This window comes from Erinaceus europaeus, chromosome 2 (genome assembly GCF_950295315.1).
Source record: "Erinaceus europaeus chromosome 2, mEriEur2.1, whole genome shotgun sequence".
In the NCBI taxonomy this organism is placed as follows: domain Eukaryota; kingdom Metazoa; phylum Chordata; class Mammalia; order Eulipotyphla; family Erinaceidae; genus Erinaceus; species Erinaceus europaeus.
The window spans coordinates 155,767,896-155,794,313 of record NC_080163.1 but is presented as its reverse complement, the minus strand read 5'-3'; the positions used below and the strand labels follow the sequence as shown (position 1 = coordinate 155,794,313).

Below are 26,418 nucleotides of genomic sequence, written 5' to 3'. Positions count from 1 at the left end.
CTCCCCTGCAGGTGGGGAGCCGGGGTTCGAACTGGGCTCCTTATGCCGGTCCTTGTGCTTTGCGCCACCTGCGCTTAACCTGCTGCGCTACAGCCCAACTCCCTCTAATTTTATTTCTTACATTTTGTTTCCTTTACATTTGATTTGCTGTACTTTCTCTAATTTTCTAAGGTGGAACTTGATATTATTGATTGTATATCTTTAATAATATATGCACTCAGTTTTACAAGTCACCCTCTTAGCAGTGCTTGTATTTTCACTTTTAGTAATTTAGAATATTTTAAAATTTCTCTTGGAATTTAGCCTTTGATCATCTACTTATCTTTCCATTACTTACTTGTAGTTTAATTACTCTGCTCTGCTACTCAACATTATATAAGTTCTCTTCTTTGAAATTTGTTAAATTACACTTTATTTTTTTCCCCAGAATGTGGTTTGTCTTGGTGAATATTTTATATGACATAGAGGAGAATGTGTATTCTATGATTTTCTGTTTAAATTATCAAGAGATATCAATTATGTCCAGCTGATTGTTCTGTTGAGTACAGCTATATCCTTCCTTATTTTCTGCCTGGTAAATCTGTTCATTTCTGATAGAGGGATGTTGTAGTCTTCATCTGTAATCATGGGATCTGTCTAATTTCTTCTTCATGTTCTGGTTGTCCCTGGTGTATCTTTGGGCCCTCCTCAATCGCTATCGAACAGGCCATGGACGGTGCGCCGCTATGTTCCATCGCTGGGGAGCCAGAGACGACCCGAACTGCCCCTGCGGCTCCAGACAGACTATGACCCACATAGTCAACGACTGCCACCTCTCCAGATTCAAAGGAGGTCTCGAAACTTTACATCAGGCTCAACCTGACGCTGTTGACTGGCTACGAAAGAAGGGCAAACGCTAGAAGAAGAAGAATCAGACATGCACATATTTGGGATTTTTATATTTAAGACTTTTTGTCTTGAAGAAGTGACACCTTAATCTTTACTTAGTAAGACTTATTATCCCTGATAACTTTCTCTATCTTGAAGTCTGCTTTGTCTAAAATACATATATGTACTCTAATTGTATTTTGATTAGTATTGCCACAATATATCATTTTCCATCCTTTTTAATATTTTTGCATTTATACTTAAAGTGAATTTCTTCTACACGATATACAGTTGGGTCATTCTTTCATATCCACTTTGACAGCCTGTCTTTTTTTTATATTTATTTATTCCCTTTTGTTGTCCTTGTTGTTTATTGTTGTAGTTATTACTGATGTCGTTGTTGTTGGATAGGACAGAGAGAAATGGAGAGAGGAGGGGAAGACAGAGAGGGGGAGAGAAAGACAGCCACCTGCAGACCTGCTTCACTGCCTGTGAAGAGACTTCCCTGCAAGTGGGGAGCCAGGGGCTCGAACCCGAATCCTTACACCTGTCCTTGTGCTTTGTGCCACGTGTGCTTAAACCACTGCGCTACCGCCTGACTCCCAACAGCCTGTCTTTAATTGGAGTGTTTGGATTACTGGTGATTAGTGGTGCTGCTGGATTAATAGCTAACTTACTTGTTAACATTTTCTCTTTTTTCCCCCTATTGTTACATGTGTTCTTTGTTCTTATTTTTCTCTTTAATCATTTCTTCATCTATGTTTAAAGAGCTATCCTGGATACTGAAAATAAAAAAAGTATTCATGTCCCCGTCTTACATCTGAGATCATTCATCCTACTGATTGCTGGTGCTTTCTTACCTGCCCTTGGGAAGTTTGCATTCATACATGCATAAGCCAGTAATCAGCCACAGGCTTAAAGAAACGGTTCTGTGGATATATGCTTACTAGCTCACTGTGAAGATTCTTCCATTCTAGTATGTAGCCATACAAATCTTTATTTCCTTGGTCTTCATATGCTTGGAGATTTGTCTTTACTACTCAGCAAGAAAGATAATTGAAAGCTGTATGATTTTCCCTGTCTTGATCTCTGCGAAATCATATCTTGCTTTGTGTTCTAGTGTCAGGAGACTTTGTTTCCTGTTCTTGTTCTGTTTGAGAGCTGTTTAAGTCAGGAGTAAACCTTGTTGCTGTTACTTTGTAATGACCAGAAACAGTTCCAAACCACTGTGATAAAGTGATACCACAATAACGTGACTCATATAGATTGTATGGTTTCCTATGACATACAGAAGTTATAGTTATACTATAATGTAGTCTGTTAAATGCACATTAGGATTACATTGAAAAAACAATGTATATATCTTTAATAAGTGTAACACAGAGATGAGAAGTGAGCACATGCTGTTGAAAAAATGGTGCTGATTTCTTGCTCAATTCAGGGTTACCACCGATCTTAAAATTGTGGGGAAAAAAAGCCCATCTAGCACACCATACATATATTGAAGCTTCTGCAAAGTGCAGATGTGAAATGCAATAAAATGATATATGTCTATACTGGAGTTGTTTGGCTGACAGATTTAAGTGGTATGTCCTCGCCTTTTAGCTTAAGTTGTCATCTTCCTTATTATCTTAGTGAGAAACTAGCATTGCAGGGGCTGAGCAGTGGTGTACCTGTTTGAGCATACACATGGCCATGCATAAGGACTCAGGTTCAACCCCCTAGTCTCCATCTGCAGGGGCTGGCACTCCTTGAGCGGTGAAGCAGTGCTGCAGATGCACCTCTTTCTCTCTCCCTGTCTGTATTCCTCCTTTAGCTCAATTTCTCACTATCCTATCAATAAAAACCAAAAAATTAAAATCAAAATAAATAGAAACTGACACTGCTTATATGTGAAATCCTGCATTGCAGGGCATTAGTGTGGTTCAATTCTCTCTCTTTTTTTTTTCCTTTTTTTGTGATAGAGGAAATGATATCCTAAGCTGTGATGATGCAGATTATTTTCCTTACATGTGGCATCAGCTCTTAGAATATGCAATAACTTGGTTATAGGTTTTTCACCCATTACATGTGATTATAGGCATGTTCTTCATCCAACAAATTTACCAACTACTCCATTCTTGGGTCATGAATCCATGGTCATTAATCCTGTTGTGAAAGCCAAACTTTGCAACACATTGAGTTGGTTGATTGCCTGGAAAATTTTTAGGCAAAATTGATACTTTGAGGAGAGAAAGAGGCAAATTTTCAGGAAAAAGATGTTCAACCCCAAATAAAATGATTTTTTTGTTTATTCTGAAGACAGATTAGATATATTACAAGAAAGTGAAAGAAGTGCAATAGTAAATGGACATAGTAATATGAAAAAATAGTGATATTTTAATAGTAAATGAAAAATAGTAAGTAATAGTAAATGAAAATAGTAAAAATAGTAAAAAATAGTAACTGAAAAAATATATTGTTTATTTGTTCATTTAATGGATAAAGACAGAGAAACTAAGATGGAAGGAGGAGTTGTGGGGGGTGGGGAGATAAACCTGCAACACTGCTTCACAACTTGTGAAGCTTCCCCCTTGCAGGTAAGGACTGGAGGCTTGAACCCTGGTCCTTGAGAATGGTAGCTTGTGTTCTCAACCAAGTGTGCAATCACCCAGTGCCTTTCAATAGTAAATTTTTGTGGTGAGGAGTTTTCACAAGATCACACACAGAAAGCATAATGATACATCTTGTTTTGGTTAAGTATGGTCCTGGCTTACACCTTTCTGTTCTGGAATAATTATTAATAACATTTCTTTTTATTCTTAAATGTGTCATGACTTTGACTATTATACTTAAGTAGTCATCCTACTAATACGGAATGATGTAGAGGTACTAAGTATGTGTTAATTCCTTAGTCATTGTCGGTTTTGTTGGATGATGGATTTACTATTTACTTTGTACTTTGATGAAATAGTATTTAATGACTAATAAATATGTATGTGTATTTATTTTTGGTATTTTTCCTGCAGATGATCTCAATGCCACCCATCAACACTGTGTTTTGGCTGGTTTACCTCCTCGGTTTAGTTCTACCCATCGAGTCGCAGAGGTGAGTGTAAATAAAAATTTGATTCGAAGCTAATTGGATGTGACAGAAGTGGTTGAATGAGCAATTTATCATAGGGCTTTGGAAGAGCTTTTGAAAGGAAAATTGCATCCATCTAACTTGACTTTAGCCTTTATTTACTTGATTTCTGGGTCTTGAGCTGTGTTGGATTGGTATCAATTAAAATAATAAAAAGTGTATTCACAACACAGGGCAAGTATATTTTGCTCCTTTGATGTTATGTTTTTTTAATGAGGGTTAATATCATTGGCAAGTGTAGCTAGTTAGAGATTTTCTGAAAGGTTTGTATCTGTCAAGGCCAAAGACAGTAGATGACCAGAACAAAAAGGGTGAATTTTGTATGTGTGTGCATGTGTTATCTATGACAGGGTTCAGATTGCTAAGAATTTACTTTGTACTAAGCTTTTTGGTCAGGCTGTTGGGCATGTAAATGTAAATTAAGGGCAACTTTATAGTGGTTCCAAGGAATTTCTAAGCTTCCCAGATGTGCCCACAACCCAAATATTACTGCTAGATTCTTCTACCAGTTGCAATGGCTGATGGTCATCTGATTAGACAAGTTCATAATGGAAACTTCAGAGAAGAGGGAAACCTAGTCACTCTAGGGGTCTGTAACCTTAGTTAAGAAGGGAAATAATCATGAAAGGATTCTAAGTCAAACTCATATTCAAGCTTGTTTTATGCTTTGCTTAATAGCTTGACTTGTTTGTTTGCTTCTTTTTTTTTTTAATTTAAGAAAGGATAAATTAACAAAACCATAGGGTAGGAGGGGTACAACTCCACACAATTCCCACCACCCAATCTCCATTTTCCACCCCCTCCCCTGATAGCTTTCCCATTCTCTGTCCCTCTGGGAGCATGGACCCAGGGTCATTGTGGGTTGTAGAAGGTGGAAGGTCTGGTTTCTGTAATTGCTTCCCCGCTGAACATGGGCGTTGACTGGTCGGTCCATACTCCCAGTCTGCCTCTTTCTTTCCCTAGTAGGGTGGGTCTCTGGGGAAGCAGAGCTCCAGGACACATTGGTGGGGTCTTCAATCCTGGGAAGCCTGGCCGGCATCCTGATGACATCTGGAACCTGGTGACTGAAAAGAGAGTTAACATACAAAGCCAAACAAATTGTTGAGCAATCATGGACCCAAAACTTGGAATAGTGGAGAGGAAGTGTTAGGGGGATACTCACTGCAAACTCTAGTGTACTTCTGCTTTCAGGTATATATTTTGCAGTAGTTTATGGATACATGTGAACATATGCTCTCTCTCACAGAAACTGGTGTATATCTAGGTTTTGGGACTTTTTAATGTGGTTCAAAGGGTCTTGTGCATGTACAATGCCACTGAGTCATGATCCAGGACAATTATTATCACTATATATATATATTTTTTTGGTCCTGTCTGGGACTTCACACATTTTAGGTAGGCAGGCAAATAGATAAGATAGATTAGGTAGACTAGATAGATAGATAGATAGATGCACCGTAGCACTAAGGCTTCCTCCATTGTAGTAGGGTCCAGGCTTGAAGCTATGTTGTGTCCATTGCAAACCAGTCCTTTTTTTTTTTTTTTTTTTTTGGTTCTGTATTTTTAGAAATGGGGGTGGGGTGGCTGTGCAGAGAGACACACACCAAATCACTGCATCTCCACTCTTGGAATTCCCCAGGTACTGGGCTTGCCATTCTGATGGTAAGACATGTGCTCTACCCATTGAGCTACCTGTTGGACTCCTATAGCTTGAGTTCTTAATCATGTCTCAGTATGAGAAAGTTGAGCAGGAGAGATACAACAAAATAACTAGGAAACAAACAGCTTCAGTCCCGAGTACATGTGAATCTGTAAATTCATGTCATATATGTACTATAGTGAGTATCAGTTTTAGTGATCTGTTCATGTTGCTATGTAGCACAGAGTGTATTTATGTCTATTTAAGTCAAGATGCCAGCAAGCCCATTAAATATTCCTTCCTCGTTGTATCTCCTTTTCTTCTGACTTCCATTCACTCATGCATCTAAATATTTGAATTCTTGTTAAATATTCTGCCAATTTGAGAGAGCTATGGCCACTAACTTTTTAAACATCCATTTTTATTTTAAGATATAAACAAGATATAAACATTGAACAAATGGACAAATAATATCTTAGAAACATAAAAGTTATTTATGTTAAAAAGTTTGAGGAAAATATACTTGCTGAGAACAATTCTACCTGATAGAATTGTTGTCTTCTTGTCCCCACAAGATCTCATTAAATTATATAATACATACAAATAGTTTAGTGTGTTGACTGGCCTAGCCACTATTACTATTGCCACATTGCTTCAGATACTATTACTGCCAGTACCACTATCTTTACTATTTTAAATCTATACTGATAAAAAACCCAATAACTATGGGCTGAGGAGATAGCATAATGGTTATGCAAAAGGCTTTTGTGCCTGAGGCTCTGAGGCACAAGTCTGAAGTCCAGGTTTAATCCCCAGTACCATACCACCATAAGCCAGAGCTGAGCAGTGCTCTGGTCTTTCTCTCTCTCTAATTAAAATGAATAAAAATTATTTTAAAAAAGTTTAAAAAAAAAACCAATAACTGATAGAAAGCACCAAAGTCTTTTGTATGGAAGGCTAGTCTCTTTTTTTATTTATTTTTTTATATTTTATTTTTTTATTTTTTTTAATATTTATTTTATTTATTTATTCCCTTTTGTTGCCCTTGTTGTTTTATTGTTGTAGTTATTCTTGTTGTTGTCGTTGTTGGATAGGACAGAGAGAAATGGAGAGAGGAGGGGAAGACAGAGAGGAGGAGAGAAAGATAGACACCTGCAGACCTGCTTCACCGCTTGTGAAGCGACTCCCCTGCAGGTGGGGAGCCGGAGTTCGAACCGGGATCCTTATGCCGGTCCTTGTGCTTTGCGCCACCTGCGCTTAACCCGCTGCGCTACAGCCCGACTCCCTTTAGTCTCTTTTTTTAAAAAGAAATTTTTTTTATTATCTATCTTTATTGGATAGATACAGCCATAAATCAAAAGGAAAGAAGGGGGATAAGGAGGAAGAGAGAGAGTATTGCTTCACCACTTGTGAAGCTTTTCCCCTGCAGGTGGGGACTGGGAACTCAAACCTGGGTCCTTGCGCACTGTAACATAACTACTACTATCTAGCCTTTTTTTTTTTTTTTTTATCACTGGGGCTTGGTGCCTGCACTAGGAATCCATTGCTCCTGGTGGCCCTCTGCACCCCTCCATTGTTGTTGTTGCTGCTGCTGTTGTTGTTATGGTGTAGAACAGAGAGAAATTGAGAGAGGAGAGGAAGACAGACCTACTTCACTGCTTGTGAAGCAACCCCCCCACCCCTGCAGGTGGGGAGCTAGGGATTCGAACCGGGTTTCCTTGGGCCTCACTCTGTGTACTTAACTCAGTGCACTACACCTGACCCCCTACTATCTAGTCTTAAAAAAAAAAGTTTTTTGATTCTATTACATATGAAGCTGGTAGTATAGGTTTTAAAAAATTACTTTAGAGTTTAAAGTAATTATAAAAAATCATTATTTTTATTAGTAATTTAATATTTATTTATAAAATTATAAGATAACAGGGGTATAATTATGCACCATTCCCACCACCAGAGTTCTGTGTCCTCATTCTTTCCATTGGAAACTGAACTGCAGTAGTTCTCCCAAGGAGACAGATATGGGTTGACTACTTTTTTTTTTTTTGTACCCAGGGTTATCATTGGGTTTTGATGCTGTCACTACAAATTCACTGCTCCTGGGTGCCCTCCCCCCCATTTTTTAATGCATAAGATAGAGAGAACTTGAGAGGGGTAGGGGAGATAGGGAGTAAGGAAGACACTTTGCAGACCTGCTTTACCGCTTGTGAAGCAAGCCCCTGCAGTTGAAGAATTGGGGTCTTGAACTGGGTTCCTTGTGCTTCCTACTATGTGTGCTTAACCTGGTGTGCTACTGACTGGCCCATTGACTACTATTTCTAAATCAATCAATCAATCAATCTATCTACTTATCTTTTTTAAATATTTTTTTAATATTTATTTATTCCCTTTTGTTGCCCTTGTTGTTTTATTGTTATAGTTATTATTGTTGTTACTGATGTCATCCTTGTTAGATAGGACAGAGAGAAATGGAGAGAGGAGGGGGAAGACTTCACCGCTTGTGAAGTGACTCCCCTGAAGTTGGGGAGCCAGGGGCTCAAACCGGGATCCTTATGCTGGTCCTTACTCTTTGCGCCACCTTCACTTAACCTGTTGCACTACCACCCGACTCCCCCATCTGTCTTTTTAAAAACATTTTCACCCACAATCAAAGTTTTGTATCAACACCCTCTCACATCCCAAAGATAACCACCATAGTTTTTATAAGTCTTCAAACAGTTTGCTTGTTTATGCTTTGTTTGGAATTTTTGTCTGTTTGTTTGTTTTTGGCGAGTTCATGTAAATCAGATATCTCTCAATTCCACATGAGTGAAACCATCTGGTAGTTGTCTTTCTTTTCTTTACTTAATTCACTAAGCACAATCACCTCCAGTCCATCCATTTTGTCCCAAAGGACACAATATCATCTTTTTGATCTCAGTGTAGTATTCATGGAATATATCCCATAATTTCTTTAGCCAGTAATCTGATGATGGGCATCTAGGCTGTATTCATTCTTTGGCTATTGTGAATGATGTCACTAGGAACATAGGGGTGCATATGTCCCTTGTAAGTAGTGCTTGAGTGTCCACTGGATAAATGCTCTGAGCGACAGGGATGCTTCAACATCTGCAAATAAATGTAATTCCTCATATGAACAAAAAGTAAGATAAAAATCACATGGTCATATCGATGCAGGCATGGCATTTTGCAAGGTCCAACACCGATTTATAATAAAGGCCCTCCAGAAACTGGAAATAAAAAAAACATTCCTCAACATAATAAAGACCATTTATTACAAACCCACAGCTAAAATTAGGAACCAGACAAGGATATCCACTGTCTCCACTGTTATTCAACATAGTTCTCAAGAAAAAGAAAAGAAGAAAGGAGAAGAAGGAGAACAAACTACACAAGAATAAGCAGGCATCCCAGTAAATGGAAGAAGATATTTGCAAGTCACACATCAGACAAGTGACTGATATCATATGTCTATACAGAATTAGCACAAATCTACAAAAGAGGCAGAGATAATCCAGAAAAAAAAAATGGGCCAAAGAACTAAACAGACAGTTTTCTAAAGAAAAGATACACATGACATATGAAGAAATGTTCCACTTCACTTATCATTAGAGAAATGCAAATTAATTAATTTTATATCATCTTTATTTATTTATTGGGTAGGGACAGCCAGAAATTGAGAGGACGAGGGGAGATAAAGAGGGAGAGAAACAGAGAGACACCTGCAGACTTGCTTCACCACTTGCAAAGCTTTCCCCCTGCAGGTGCGGACCAGGGGCTTGAACCCCCGAGTCCTTGTGCACTGTAACATGTGCGCTCAACCAGGTGCACTACCACCCAGCCCCTATAATGATATATTTCTAGCATGATTGGTAGTACTGAAAATTTTTTCTGAACTTTAATGCCTGAATGTCTAGTTAATTCAATTATTATCACCTTAATAGGCAACCATTGAACAAGATAGTTTTTTCTTTTCTTGAACTTGAAAATTTAGGTAGAAATAGAGAGGCAAAGAGAGAGTTTGAAAGACACTGAAACCTCCTTCAGTGTGGTGGGTGGGGGTTGGGGGGTAGCTTGAACCTAGGTTAGGCACATGGCAAAGTAACACACTATCCAATTAACTATTTCACAGGCCTGAAAACCATAGTTTTTTTTTTTTTTTTTTTTTCCTACGATAGGACAGAGAGAAACAGAGAGGAGGGGAAGATAGAGAGCAAGAGAGAAAGATAGACCCCTGCAGACCTGCTTCATGTCCTGTGAGGCGAACCCCTCCTTGCAGGTGGGGAGCCGGGGGCTAGAACCGGGATCTTTCCTCAGGTCCTTGCACTTAACCTGGCATGCCACCGCCCAACCACCAATCGTTTTTAATAATTTGTATGAACTATATGAAAACAGCATGTCCATTGACATGCAAATGCTCTTTATAACTATGTGTAGACAATTTAAAAAATTACATGTAATTTATTTAACTTGTTACATCAATATTTACTATAATAAAAAAGGAAATGGTGCTTTCCTTCCAACACTAAAGGTACTTCATTATTTTCCTAAATAGAAGGGGGGGGGAAAATCCATATAACTTCACAACCCTCACTTATTCTTTACTTTATAACCTTCAATTGTTCCTATCTGCTCTGTTTCACAAGTGTTAAAATTCTCATCTAATCTGTGCCAAGCAAAATGATATGCTACTTCTTTTGTCTATTCATAGTTTGTAGGAAACAGATTACTTTATGGAAATAATGTTGTGAAATTAATTATAATCACAGAAGTCTATTCAGTTTTTGGCTCCATGTGATTGATCATGCCTGATATCTCTCAACATCTATTTGACTTTAGTTTTTTTCGGTTGTGAAAGAACATGCTTAAGATTCAACACAAAGTACTTTCTTTTGCACTTAAATTTTATGTGTAACTTTTTTTTGAATAGATATATATATTCAAATGGGTCAAAATTCAAGGAGTGTCAAGTGCTATATAGTTAAAATCTTTCTTTTCAAGTCAACTAGCTCCACCTCTCCAGAGGCAAGTGGTGTTACCAGAGTCTTTTCAGATTCTGGTGTTATCAGATTCACTTTTTTAGTGATATTCAATACATATGTAAACAAATATGTATAATTTAAAAATAGCTTCATGCAAATGATACCTTTCTCTGTGCAGTAATCTGCTTTTTTTTTTTTTTAATTCTGGGTGGTAAATACTAATTAGTATGTAATTCTTGTGGAAGGTAATGTGGTTTTTCTGATACAATACAAAGATAGATACATGAGGCTCCATCAAATTTAAAACTTTCCTAGAGTACATTCTTTTCATGAACAAGGATCTGGGTTCAGCCTCTGGCAAAACACACACACACACACACACACACACACACAAACACACTTTATATGTAACCTGTATAATGGAAGAACATAGTTGCAAATGTAAAGCATATGCATTTAGAAGAACTTTGTATAATTTGTGTATAGAAAAAAAGCCCAGAATTGTCAAATATATATACATAGAGACTAGATTGGTGGTCACACAAGGTCTAGGTGGGAAGGCTAGTACAAGTGGGAAGTAATTACTGTAAAGGGGTTTAAGGTTCCTTTTTGGAGTGATAAAAATATTCCAAATATAATTGTTGGGATGTTTGCACAATGTATTCTTTAAAATGTATTCTTTAAAAAAAAACAAAAACACCTCTGAGTTGTTCACACTTAATGTATAAATTTTGACTTGAATTTGATCACATTGAAACTTAGAAAATAAAATAATCTAGTCTGACTATGTTCTGTATATCATATAAAGCTCTGCAAGTCCAGAAAGCAAAAATATTCTTTTGGCTGGGGTGTAGTGGATGGGGAGAGGCTGCAAATATGACTCATACCATATTTCATTTAATTGATCCTTTGTTAATGCTAAATTTTTTTTAAATTTTTTTTTATTTAAGAAAGGATTAATTAACAAAACCATGGGGTAGGAGGGGTACAACTCCACACAATTCCCACCACCCAGTCTCCATAACCCACCCCACCCCCGATAGCTTTCCCATTCTCTGTCCCTCTGGGAGCATGGACCCAGGGTCATTGTGGGTTGCAGAAGGTAGAAGGTCTGGCTTCTGTTAATGCTAAATTTAGGGGTTTTTTTCCCTCCCAATCTTGTATATAGCATTGCAATTAACAGTGCCTTATGTTGGGCACTGTGTACATGGAGAATAAAAGTGCAAGTAGGATAAATTTATAAAGACAATGTCCTTTGAATGATGTTGTAGGTTTAGCTATGGAACAAAAGTGAGTGGTAATTCACTTCTCCCCCCCCCCCCTTTGTAGCAAGTTGGAACTGCCTGCTTTTGTTTTACCCAGCACTCATGGATCTTCATACTAAAATCCATAGTAGTCACATTTTTGTTTTTGTCACATAGCTTTGATTTTCCCAGGCTTATTCATGTCGCATTGTATAAAATGAGAATAACTGTAAATAAATTTTTATATCAGGGTATTAGCCTCCAAGGTCATTTCTAAGGAATCAGTTTAAATTATAAATAGTAAAATTGAAATACTTTAAAAATACATTGTGCTTCTTGGGTCTAAAGTATATGCATAACTTGCTTTTTATCATTCTATAGAATCACATATTTATCAAAACCCACATGTAATACTCCATCCTCTACTTTCCTGAGTTACTCAAAGGAAGTTTTCCATTTGACCTGTTTTGCTTTCAAAGTCTAAGAGAGGGGTGTTACCTATGCCCTTGCTAATACCCTGATAGTTAAGCTGTGCCTTTGAATACATCTTATGGCCTTGAGCCACATATTCTGAATTATTTGAATAATTTATACTGCTGAAGATTCAGCAAACTAGATAGATGATGACAGTCTGGTGTATGCTTTCTGCAGGAAAGAAAAAGTTTGTTTTTGCACTGTGTTTATAGCTTCACACCCCTCACACACACACATACACACACTATTTCTACTGTGTTTTGTGTGCTTTTGAATCAGTTCCATTGTTTGGATACCTTTCTTTATTGTTACGTCAAAGGTTATTGTGATAAACTCAGTGTTCTTGTTTTCATGGTTTTATTAGTATTCATCTAATTACTTTTTGTTAAGTCTCTTTTAGCACTCAGTTCTAAATGTTCCAGTATATGAAGAAGATAAATTGATAGATGAATGGATGGGTGCATAGATGGATGGATGGATGGGTGGGTGGATGGGTGAATGATAGATGATAGCTAACTAAACAAGTTAATATGGAAGTAATTTAGGTAGGTAGATAAATTAGGTAGGTATGTAAATAGGAAGGTAAAGTGAGTCAAGCTTAGCTTGAGAAACTACTGTTTATTTAAGGTTATGAGTTCCACATAAGAAAAAAAAAAAAAAACCAGGAAGCTGAGTGACCCAGGCAAGGCCAAACTGATAGCCATAGTCTAGTAAACACTATAATGATTCTTAAGAAGTGTAGGTTGAGTTGTGGGGGCAACTGGTGAATGTATGGAAGCAGTCAAGACAAATGTGAACAGTCTTTGGAAGAGAGGCATGGTAAACTTGGACTTTTGCTTATAATCATGATTGATGGTTCTATCTCTACAGTGTTCGATGGGAACCTTGGATTATATTTTACAGCGCTGCCAGTTGGCTCTGCAGAATATTCGTGATGTGGCAGACAATGGTGATGTATCTTTGAAGTCCTTGGAGCCTATAGTTTTGAAGCAGGGAGAAGATATCCATAATGAGGTAAGTACCTACCAGATATGTGAAAGGTGTGAAATTCCATTCTATTTGCAAACTGCCATAGTTTCTATATATTTTTTAATTATCTTTATTGGATAGAGACAGCCAGAAATTGAGAGGGTAGTGGAGATAGAAAGGGAGAGAGACAGAGAGACACCTGAAGCACTGCTTCACCACTTGCAAAGCTTTCCCCCTGCAGGTGGTGTTGTTTTCTCTGGGGCTGACTTCACGGGTGCGAGACAGAGATGACCAGAGACATAAGGCTGAGCGGAGAAGCTGTATTTCTTTATTCACGAGCCATGCTAAAAAAACTAATATAATCTAATCACTACACAATTCTGTCCTCCATCTTTCTCCTCCTGCGGCAGCATCAGGAACCCAGGAAGTATGTAGGATAGGGGGCGGGGAGAAGCTGAAAAGGCAAGGACTAAACCAAAAACTCTCAGAGTTAGGGGGAGTGAGACCAAACCAATGTAACTGAATGATCATGTAAGTAGACCACAATGTCAAGCAATATAACAGAAGGGATCCCAGAAGCAGAATTAGAAGCATACCAACAATTCCCCCTTTTCTTTTTAACTAATTGACCATAGTATCAGGAGTGTGGGGTGAACAGAAACCTATATCATACAGGCATTTTCAAAAAAAAAAACAACTGGCACAAACATAGAGGAACAAGTAAGCGAGCAACAAGAACCAGTGTGATGCCAAGGGAAGGCCAGAGGGGGCCGTTTCTTGCCTCTGTGGGCTTCTCTTATCAAGCTAAAGGACATGTCTTGCCTCTGTGGGCTTCTCTTGCCTCGACGGGCATTTCTTGCCTCTGTGGACATTACCTAGCATGGGGGGTATGGCCTATAGGACTCTATAGCCAAGGTAGCTGGCTGCAGTCAGCCTTTGAGAAGCCCAGCAGCAAAAAGGGAAGCTACTGTAGTGTTGTGTACCAGTAAGTCCGATAGAAGTGCCAGTTCAAAGCAGATGTCCACTGAAGAATTGCCGGGGGGTGAATTGTTGCATGAGGAAGGTCAGCTGCTGGAATTCCGCTTTTCTGTAGAGAACTTGACAGCTGCAATTCACTTACTTGTGAAACAAAACTTGTAGCAGGTTAGAAGTTTATCACAATTGATAACTCGATGATTATAATTGGTTTAAGTATCTTTATAAATTTGGAAGGTCTTTCTTGTTTCATTTTACGGCTTCTTAACCAATTTAAGCACAATAAAATGTGGTAAGGCAAAGAACCACTGCTAGAGCCTCAGGCATGAGAATCATTAGCATAACCATTGTGCAATCCACCGTTTCTAATTGAGAAGGTGTTTGAGAGCTTCACATATCAACAACGTCTTTTTTTTTTTTTTTACCCTTTGTTACACCCATATAAGATGGAGACACACCCTAGGTGTGCGCAGGTTTTTTAGACCAACTTAGTTAAAATATATTGATTTTTAACTAATTTTTACCTCAGACTTTAAATGTAAGTTAATTTTACCTTTATGAGAATTATGTTGAAAACCTTTTTCATTTAACTTTGCCTGGTAAGAATGTAGCCTTAAAGTTACGTTTCTAACCTTAAAGTTAATGTTTACCAAACTTCAAACACACACATAAACATGGTCTTAAATACACAAGGAGAAAAACTTTTGTTACGAAGACATATCATTTTAAACACGAATTTAGATCTGTACTGTCTTAGTTGTTCGGGGGTGGGGGTGTTGTCCGGTGGCTTCTTGTGCAACTTCACCTCCAGGAATTGCAGGTTGCCATCACTGTATGTATGTCTGCATATTCTAGCTCCTCTGCCTTCTGAGCCGATCTGGGGATCTCGGCCAGGGGGCCCAGTCCCGGCAGGGAGCCCGTGGTCTCTGGGTGGTCTGGGATCTGCCCAGACTTCATAGCAGGAGGGTGGGAGGGCTGGCCGTGCAGAAGGCACGGGCTGAGGTACCCTGAGGCGGTGGCCAGGATGGGCTGCAGCTCTGCCTGCTATGCCTGCTGCCCTGCTCCCGGCAGCCAAGCAGTGCAGAGGGAGTCTGTGCCCAGCACCCTGCGTCATGCGGCAGTGAGCAGGCTCCGGTGGGCCAGCGGTAGGCGGAAACCAAAGTGTGGCCCATAACGAAATATTCCAGAGATGGAGAAACTGTCTCATGAAGAAAGAGTAGAGGCTTTTAGAAACCTCTCTATAAGTAGAAAGGCAGGCCATTGTGGCTTTACTTATCTGATCTTCTTTGGTCTGTTGCATTTGTGTGGAGTCAAGATTCTTGGCCCTGTTCAGGGCGCCATAATGTTGTTTTCTCTGGGGCTGGCTTCACGGGCGCAAGACAGAGATGACCAGAGACACAAGGCTGAGTGGAGAAGCTGTATTTCTTTATTCACGAGCCACAGCTCAAAAAACTAATATAATCTAGTCACCACACAATTCTGTCCTCCATCTTTCTCCTCCCACGGCAGCGTCAGGAACCCAGGAAATATGTAGGATAGGGGGCGGGGAGAAGCAAGAAGTGTGAAAAGGCAAAGACTAAACCAAAATCTCTCGTAGTTATGGGGAGTGAGACCAAACCAATGTAACAGAATGATCATGTAAATAGACCACAACGTCAAGCAGTGTAACAGAAGGGATCCCAGAAGCAGAACTAGAAGCATACCAACAAGGTGGGAACCGGGGGCTCGAACCTCGGTCCTTGATCACTGTAACATGTGCGCTCAACCAGATGCACCGCCACCCAGCCCCAAACTGCCATAGTTTCATACAGATATAAGATATGAGACTTCTAGGTCAGAGACAAAGGTTATTTTTTAATTACAACAGTTGCAATTGCCAACCTGTGTGTGTGTGTGTGTGTGTGTGTGTGTGTGTGTGTGTGTGTGTGTGTGTGTTAGAGGTCTCCAAACCACTACTTCCACTAGGCAATGCAAAGTGGGCCAGGTAACATGTGCACATGTGCAGCATTATAGAAAAGAAACCTGACCTAAGGAACTCTGAATCTTTTATAGTGGGTAGCTGGCATGCCTGTCCTTTCCTCCAAATCAAGACACTGTCTTTGCCCTCCAAGTTTGTTAGCAAATCTGCCCTTTGTTCTGGAGGGAGATTCTTCCAAGGTTGCTCGCTATATAAACATCCTTACAATGAGAGAATCAGAAACAAAAGGCAGTTTGTATCTTGCTTACAAGACATAGGGAAACACAGAGACCCATAAAAAGTCATCTCTCACTAAGGGTTGAGGGGAATTGGAGGTGGATCCTAGGCAAGTGTCAATGCCTTGATTTAATGTATCCACTGCAGTCTATAGCCTATGAGGCCCAGCAGGTTTAAACCCCACAAGTCAATGTTTTACAAGCCTTGCTGCTGCTGAAAATCTCTGAACCATGTGCATTATAATACATTTCTAAAATCAGGTCTTTTTTAAAATATTTTTATTTTATTTATTCCCTTTTGTTGCCCTTGTTGTTTTATTGTTGTAGTTATTATTGTTGTTGTCATCGTTGTTGGATAGGACAGAGAGAAATGGAGAGAGGAGGGGAAGACAGAGAGGAGGAGAGAAAGATAGACACCTGCAGACCTGCTTCACCACCTGTGAAGCGACTCCCCTGCAGGTGGGGAGCCGGGGTTCGAACCGGGATCCTTATGCCGGTCCTTATGTTTTGCGCCACCTGCGCTTAACCCGCTGCGCTACAGCCCGACTCCCAAATCAGGTCATTTTTATATAGATCATTTTAAAAGAAGTTTTATATTATCTCTTTATATATGGAAAGTCAGCATCACTAGCCTAAAGAAAAGTCTTATTGGGTGAAACTCTGAGCTAAACGTCTTCATTCTTTATGTTAAGGAAGAAATTAATGGGGGTGGGTGATGATGTACCTGGCTGAATGGACATGTTACAATGTGCAAAGACCCTGTTTCAAGCCCCCCAGTCCACACCTGCAGTGAGAAAGCTTCACAAGTGGTGAAGCAGAGCTGCAGGTGTCTGTCTGTCCTTCTTCCTTTCTATCTCCCCCTTCCTATTAATGTCTGGCCGTCTCTACTAATAAATAAAGATAAAATCTATTTAAAAAGGTACTAGTGCCCAACAACAGATGAGTGGCTGAGAAAGCTATGGTATATATACACAATGGAATACTATCCAGCTACTAAGAACAATGAACTCAACTTCTCTGACCCATCTTGGTCAGAGCTAGAAGGAATTATGTTAAGTGAGCTAAGTCAGAAAGATAAAAATGAGTATGGGATGATGCCACTCATCAACAGAAGTTGAGTAAGAAGATCTGAAAGGGAAACTAAATGCAGGATCTGACTAAACTGAAAGTAGGGCACCAAAGTAAAAACTCTGTGGTAAGGGGGAGATGGACATGCGGCTTCCTGGGCCAGCGGGGGTGGGGGGGGTGGGGGTAGGGGTGGGGGTGGGTGGGTGGGATGGGACACAATCTTTTGGTGGTGGGAATGGTGTTTATGTACACACCTATTAAATTGTAGTCATATAACTCACTATTTAATTAATATGAGGGGGGAAATTGATTGTCTAACAAAGGAACATCATAGATTTTCTAAAAGTCACTGAACTTTACACTTAAAAAGGAGAAATTTTTATCTTTTGCATAACCACTATACTATTTCTATATCCCCAAATGTTTCTTGTTTTAATGACTATTATTTTTTTAAAAACTTTCTAAAAGTATTCTATTTGCACATTGTAAAATGTGCTTTGTATTATATTTCTACTGGTCAGTACTGGTCTCAGTTCTAAGATTTTTTTTTTTATTTCTTTATTGTGGGATTAATGGTTTACAGTTGACAGTAAATACAATAGTTTATACATGCAAAAAAAATGGGGCAATTTTACAGTGGATAAACTAACCCTCTAAAACTGTTAAATTGAAAAGAGATCATATTCGGAAGTATTGAAATGTAAATGTAAGACTTTCTCTTTGTTATTATTTGAAGGTCTAATGGAATATTCAAATGAAAAATTATTCAAAAATACTACCTTCAAAATATTTACTGATCAGGGGCTGGGCAGTTGTGCACCTGGTTGAGTGCACATGTTACAATGCGCAAGAACCCAGGTTTGAGTCCGCAGTCCCCACCTAGCAGGGGGAAAGCTTCATGAGTGATGAAGCAGTGCTGCAGGTGTCTCTCTGTTTCTCTTCCTCTCTACCCCCCACTTCCCTCTTGATTTCTGGCTGTCACTATCCAGTAAATAAATAAAGATCATAAAAAATTTTTTAAAAATTTACTGATCATATGCCAAGCACTTTTTTGGCTGTTTTAGGATATATTGGTAAATAAGATAGTCATTCTTATATAATAAACATAATTGGTTAATTCTAAAGTATATTAGAAAATAAGTAATACAGAAAATAGACAGTCTAATTTTTGTAATATAAAGATAAACACATACACACACATGCACACACCTTACTTGAGATAAGTAGAGAACATCCCTGCTGAAAAGATATTCTTTGCGCAGAGACTTGAATGAGGTGTGGGAGGGGTGAACCACATAGTTATTTAGAGAACAATATTTTTGGCAATAAAGAATAACCAGTACAAAGAGTGTGGGAGATAGCCTGATGTCCATGGGCTAGTTAAGGAAGAGTCTGTTTTAGAGGAGGTTGTCGGACTGTGAATTATACAGAAATTATATCATATCTATGATAGGGTCATAGATATGGCATAGGCGGCTGGGAAGCCTCAGATTGTATTGGTCCTTGAAGGTCCCTGTAAAGACAAAAACACTTTACATTTATACTTTCATGGAATGACAGACCACTGAAAAGTTTTTTAATGTGTTATGAGCTGTCACATATTTTGTGAAACACTGAGTTCTCCAGAACCACAGGTGAAGACATTTATGTCTATTTCTGCTTGTAGTAATATATATATATATATATATATATATATATATATATATATATATTAAACAGTGTTTGGTAAAAACAGTTTACCTGAGTGGATAGTGTGCCTGCTTTGCAATGTGCATGACACAAGTTCCAGCCCAGCTCACACTGCATTGGAGGGAGCTTCAGTGTTGTGGGGACACACGGACGGACACACACACACACACACACAAAATCTCTTTCTATCTGAAACAGTTGACCCAGAACTAAGAGTTCCAGTGAGAGCCAAAAAAATTTATTTAAAAAAATTTGGTTGTTCTGAAAAAAAAAAAAAAAAAGGACAGAGACTTTGTGCTGATTGTCAAGTTCTGAAAAAAAAAAACAACTGATTGTATTGTTATGTGGAAAACTGAGAAATGTAATACAAGTACAAGCTACTGTATTTATTGGCGAGTGTAAAACATTAATCCCCAATAAAGGGGGAAAAATTTGGAGTCCGGGAAATAGTTCATTTGCTAGAGTTCTCCTTGCCATGTGTGCTCCCCAGGATTCAAGTCCATGGGTAGCCCTGGAGAACAGTGTGAAACTTAAATAGTATTTGGGTTATTTTTTCTATACTCTTCTAATGTTTGAGTATTGAAGATCTTTTTTTTAATTTTATTTATTCCCTTTTGTTGCCCTTGTTGTTTTATTGTTGTAGTTATTATTGTTGTTGTCGTTGTTGGATAGGACAGAGAGAAATGGAGAGAGGAGGGGATGACAGAGAGGAGGAGAGAAAGATAGACACCTGCAGACCTGCTTCACCACCTGTGAAGCGACTCCCCTGCAGGTGGGGAGCTGGGGTTCGAACCGGGATCCTTATGCCGGTCCTTGTGCTTTGCGCCACCTGCGCTTAACCCGCTGCGCTACAGCCCGACTCCCCGAAGATCTTCTATTGACTTTTAATTTCTTAGGAGGTGGCACAAAAGATAAAGCATTGAACCTTCAATCATGTGGTCTCTGGTTCAGTCTTTACATCACATATGCCAGTGTAATAATCTGATTCATTTTCCTTCTTTCTCTCTCTCTCTCTCTCTCTGTTCCTCTCTTCCTCTCTCTCACTTTCCATGAAAATAAGTCTTAGAAAAAGAAATTCACAAGGGCCAGCAGGTGGTCTACCTGGTATGACATACACATTACCTTGAGCAGTTATCTGGGTTTGAGCCCTGGGCCATTATATGGGAGTGCCTGCAGGGAGGAAACTTCATAAACAGTACTGTACTGTCTCTCTTTTCTTTATGCCTCTTTCCCTCTGTATCTATTTGTTCCTTATTCTCTGTCAGAAAGAAAGACAAAGGGGGAAAATGGCTGCCAGAGATAGCTTGACCTGCGCTGAGGCCCAGAGATAACCCTGGTATTAAAAAAAAAAAGTGAATTTTATATGTCAGGACATATTGTCAAACTCTACTCTCCTGTCATGTAAATTGGACTGAGATTGAGCACTTGCATGACCTCTCTCACTCTCTCTTCTTTTCTTTTTAAAAAAATTTATTTATTTATTTATTAAAAAAAATTTTAAATCTTTATTTATTTATTGTATAGAGACAGCCAGAAATTAAGAGGAAAGGGGGAGATAGTGTGGGAGAGAGACAGAGACACCTGCAGCACTGCTTCACCACTCATGAGACTTTCCCCCTGCAGGTGGGGACCAGGGGCTCGAACCTGGGTCCTTGTGCACTGTAAGGTGTGTGCTCAACCCGGTGTGCCACCACCCGGCCCCCAATTTATTTATTTTTATATTACAGAATTACATGTCGGCAGGGGTTTGAATCCACACCATTCCCACCATTAGAGTTCTGAATCTTCAGTCTCTCCATTCCAATCCACCACAGTTCCCCTAAGGTTGTAGACATAGGCCAACTATTATCTCTACAACTGTCTGTCCACATTTATACGTAGTTGCCCCATTTTTTTTTCTGTCTGACTCAATCCTCTCTTCCCTTCCAAACCACACATGACAACATTACTACCTCCATATGTCCCTTTTCTTTTCCTTCTGTCTCTCTGGGTACTGATAGAGCTGGAATTCAAAGCCCTCTTATCTACATCCTATCACTTTTCCCCCTCTTGGAGTATGGGTCAAGGTTGTTTTTGGGGAGCAGAAGGTAGGAATTCTGACTTCTGTAACTGCTTCTCCGCTGAGCATGAGCATTGACAGGTTGACCCATACCACCAGCCTGTTTCTATCTCTCCCTAGTGGACCAGAGTTCTGGAGATGCGAGGGTCCAGGACACAGTGGCGAGGTCATCTGCCCAGAGAAGTTGGGATGGAGTCATGCTAGTATCTGTAGCTTGATGTCTAGAAGGTGACGACATGACCTAAATTTAGACAAATTGGTTAATGAGCAGGAACCAACAAGTAGGATTAGAGCAGATGAGATTAGGGATTTTAGGGTAGAAGAAAGCTAGGGAAACTATTTTAGGCATGTTCCTGGGCGCACACAACTATGATAGTTTTGCTTGAGTTTGGTAGCTAGCCTGAGGTTGGATAAGAATACTGTCTGAGAGAACAGTGTCAGAGTAGAGAAAAGGGCTAGAAAGTTGGATTAGGGCAGGGAGTAGCTCCCATTCTTGAAAAAAAAAAAGAAATCTGGGAGTCAGGTGGTAGCTCAGTGGGTTAAGTGCAGGTGGCTCAAAGCTCAAGGACCAGAATAAGGATCCTGGTTCGAGCCCCTGGCTCCCCACCTGCAGAGGGGATCAATTCACAGTCGGCAAAGCAGGTCTACAAGTGTCTTTCTCTCCCCCTCTCTGTCTTCCCCTACTCTCTCCATTTCTCTCTGTCCTATCCAACGATAACGAATAACAACAACAATAATGACTACAACAATAAAACAAGGGCAACAAAAGGGAATAAATATTTTTTAAAATCTGTGGCTAAACTATCTACCTATTTACTATTTAACTATTTCTCTCCATCCACCTGCTCCAAGGTATAATTCCCTATTGGTCTGAGATTATATATAACTCATGGTCACATCTGAGGAACATTGCGGGCAGCACTCATTTCAGGACCAGTCTTTTTCGAGTGACAGGGCAGGATATCCCCCACTCCCCCAGCCTCCCTTCGGAGACTGGGGCTATCACTACCGTCATTGCTTTATGGTGAGGACAAGGTCCTGGGAGGGCCCACAATATGCTTTTCTTTATGGAAGCAACCATTGGTAGCGGAGAGAGAAGGAGGGCCCCAGATGATGCTGTGGTTTGATATTGACCAAAGGGGCCCTTATTAAGTGGGCCAGTCTCTTGCTTTTATCCAACTTTTGTAGTCTTCTCTTTATCTGATGATCTTAGATTTTCTCTCAGTTGTTAAGGCATTAAGTGTCATTTGTTGAGCTCAGTCAGAGTTAGGTTTTTGGGATCTGTCTTCTTTGGGCCTTTCTGCTAGGCTGCCCAGCTAATTTGGTCTAAATCCAATCAATTACAGACTTCATGGTGCCTTTTTTAGGCACTTCAACCATTATTAAGCACTTTGACTTTTGAGTTTTATAATTCCTCCTTGTTTATGGATAGGTGCACACCTGTATCCAGTACCCTAAACCCTAACCTAATCTGGTATCTGTTACATACTTAAGTGATGTGCCATCTAACATGGAAATAGGTAGTCTCATGTGTTAGGAAAGGTCTCATCGGATTTGAAGAGTTTCGAGGTTAACTTCTCAGGCTCGGTATCTCTGTTACAGTTCACAGTAGGATTTCAGTAGCAGCATAATGTGGGGTGGCAGCACCAGTAGCGATTTGGTTGAAGGAGACAGAGGTGGTATATGGTGGTAAGGGATCATAGAGAAGGAATATCAAGAAGTATGGGCATATCCTATGGGTACCAGGACTAGGAGAAATGAGGGCATGACCACTTTCTATTGTATTTTGTTGTTAAATGAAAACAGATAGGCTTATAACCATTATCCTGGTTCTTGTTGTGTATGTTCCTCTGTCTTAAAGACCATGTGACTTTCCTAGATAAAATCTAGGATGAATTCCTTGGTCTTATGTGCAGCAAGGCTGTTAGGTTTAGATGTAGCTTGTTTCCCTTATCTTAGATAGCTTCTAACTAAGCAATTTGGAATCTGTGGAAAGTGAAACTGAGTACCTTAAGATTTTTTGTTTGTTTGTTGTTTGTTTATTTAAGATGTTCAGGAAAGCACATTTATAAACAGCATCTTTCTGTTATTAAGTGGTTTATTTCCCTTCATAACAATAGTAAGATGTGGAATTCAGTTTTCACCTAATACATTTTCCATAGGAGACTATATTACATGATGCCATTGTGTGACACTCATGTTTCTTCTGATCAGACTTGTATCTTCCAGAGAGCCACATAGGATGACCCTTTGTTGATTGCACCTTAGCTTCTCTCCCTGACCTATTATCTTTTCCTGTAAGAGATTGAAATATTTTTTCTTTTCTCTCTCTCTCTCTATATATATATATATATACACACACACACACACACACACACACACACACACACACACACACACACACATATATATATATATATATATATATATATATATATATATATATATAGTTACAGTGAAACATTGGCCCCAGTAGACATTTTCTGAGGGATCTGCATGAGCTGACTTGGGACTAAGTTAAAAGCTCAGACTAAATGAACAGAAGAAAAGCAGGTGACAGCTGCTTGCCTGTAAAAGTGATGGAAATGATTTACCATTCCATGGAATTGTGGTGGCTCAGAAATAGAAATTTAAGCTTTGCTTTCTAATACATAAGTTCCCAATGACAGAGATTTGGGTAGACAGATAGATGATCTTCTTTCCTTTCAGAATTTTCATAGACATTCCCAGGAGACAAGCTTCTCTTGACTGATCTTTTTTTCTACTTCTTCTTTTTTTTTTTTTTTTCCAACCACTTCATGGAGAAGACAGGTACAGAGTATAGGGCTACAGGGATGGCTTTTTCTCTGTGAAACTAGCACTATTATGGCTTTGATTTTTATTTTATTTGATAATGCAAAAAGGTCCTTCAAGATCCTGCAGAGCCACTGTTAGTATATCTTCTCATATGTATGGATATTAACCTATTTTTGATTTAGAATTGCTCAATAGATGGGGTGATAGTGAATTTTGTTGAAGCACACTTCCAAACATCTGGGAGTTTGGTTTATAGTATCACGAGCTATGGGAGCTCCTGGATAGAATTCCCACGTGCTTTCTACCTGACACTCACTTCTGCTAGGTTCTGAGTTACTTATGTTGTTCCCTGATCTGTAGTGGCTGCTCACCCACCTGTTTGTTTCTTACTTCTGCAATGGGAGCTGTGAGCCTCCCTGGAAGATTACATTCTGAAGAAGGAATGAAGACCCTCAGTCTGATGAGAACTATAGATCTTGACATAATTTTTAGTCCTTTTGAAATAAAGTTTCCATTCTATTCTAAATACCAACCCTTCAGTGTTTATGCTATGTTTTTCTGCAGTTTTTTGTTTGTTTGTTTGCTTTCCTTCCTCTTATCTCTAGAGTTTTAGAGTGGGGAAAAAGAATAACTTTTTGTTGTGTCTGTTAACTCAGACTCTGAATCAATGAACTAGAAATGATTTTTGCAACCTTAGTTGATTTTTTAGAACGCAGCCAACAGAGGAAACTGATGAGGGGAATGTTAGATTAAATTCTTGTCTTTTTTGTTTTTGTTTTTGTTTTTGCCTACAACACTAATATGAAATAGGTTATAGAGCTGCATAAATTTCATGCCAATGGAGTTGCTGCCCACATAGATTGTGTCTTATGAGCAGTATTGCATCTCATGAACAAAACTTTTGCAAGTCAGTCCTCAGTGTTGAATTTTTCAGACTAATTTTAGTAAAAGAGGGATGAGTATGAATTGATATGGACATTAACACTTTTCATGTTTAGAAAATTTCATAAGATTATGAGCTCCTTGAGGACAATAAGTTCCAGGCCTTGTGGCCTTGTTTAGTTTATATTTTAGGCATCTAGCAAGTGCCTGGCGTATGTAACATGTTCATTATTAACCCATTTAATCATCACCACAAGCCTATATGGTTATTATGTAATCATCCTTATTTTAAAGATGACATAGCTGTTCAACAGTTGAGCCCAATTTTGAGTTGACTCCAAAGCACTTATTCATAACCATGACACTGCATCAAAAGATACTTGGAGATGCAAGAACAAAAAAATCAATCATTACTTATTAAAATTGACAGAGTCCATTTCTTTGGTATCTTATTTGGTAGTAAATTCTACAGGTGTGCCTTACCTTGTTTCTGAGTTTTACTTTACTGACTTTAGTCTAGACTTTAGTGTTCCTTGAATAATTCAGCGAACTAAACTATTTTATTTTCTGGAAGATCATGGTAGCTAAATTTAGATATTTTATTCTCTTATCAATGGATATCACCAGCCAAAAGACTAAAAAAAGAAAAGAAAAGAAAAAAAAAAACCTTCAAAAGTTTTTTCAGCTCTCTGTCATGTAGCTCTTGACATTTTGCTGACAAGCTATTTTCATAATGTGAACAAATTGTACATAAAATCTTATTAACTTACTTGTAGTATGTAAAGTTGTTAAGCTTGTCCCTTCACAGCGATTGAATTACACTTGCATTCATCCTCTTTCAAAGTAGTCAAGTTTAATTTTGTTAACCACTGTCCTTTAATACTACAGATATGACTTAGCAACTATTGTCTTAATATTGTTGACATTCCTCTTATTTTTTTCTTATTTAAACAGCTTTAACTGAAATCAGTTCTACATATCAAACAAACATTTAGTTAATGTAAACTAAAACCTTTTCATATAACTTGGTGTTCGCAGGTTAGTTATTTGAGCCGTTTTCACCATTGTTAAATCTTCACAACTTGCATTTGTTTGCCTCATGAAAGTTCAATATGGATAAACAAATAAAAAATTCTTTGTGGTAACAGGTGAAGATTATAATATCTCTATTTCTGTATATGGAACATGATTACCTTAGTAAAGACCTTTGACCCAAACTTAAGGTGTGAAAGCTTTTAATTTTTTTTTTTTTTGAGGACAGAGATTGAAAACAGTTTTTGATGATAAATTAAATTGTACTGTGATGGTACAATTTTATTTTTTGTATTGAGGTGTGATAGAAAGCTTAGAAAATAGATAAATAATTTCACCCAGCTAATTATCTACCTTTGTTGGGGTTATTTGAATTGCAAGAAACAGAAAACTCATTCTGACTTACATAAAATGGCTTTCAGGAATAG

The 26,418-nt window shown here is 38.7% G+C and overlaps 1 protein-coding gene across 1 annotated transcript in view; it reads left to right on the top strand.

The window, feature by feature from the left end:
* Window positions 1–26,418, top strand: part of FTO (FTO alpha-ketoglutarate dependent dioxygenase) — a 403,968-nt gene that overhangs the window by 81,195 nt on the left and 296,355 nt on the right. Inside the window, exons 5-6 of the mRNA XM_060172141.1 lie at window positions 3,876–3,955; window positions 13,198–13,341. Of these exons, the coding sequence (XP_060028124.1) occupies window positions 3,876–3,955; window positions 13,198–13,341 (224 nt within the window). The remainder of the gene's footprint in view (window positions 1–3,875; window positions 3,956–13,197; window positions 13,342–26,418) is intronic.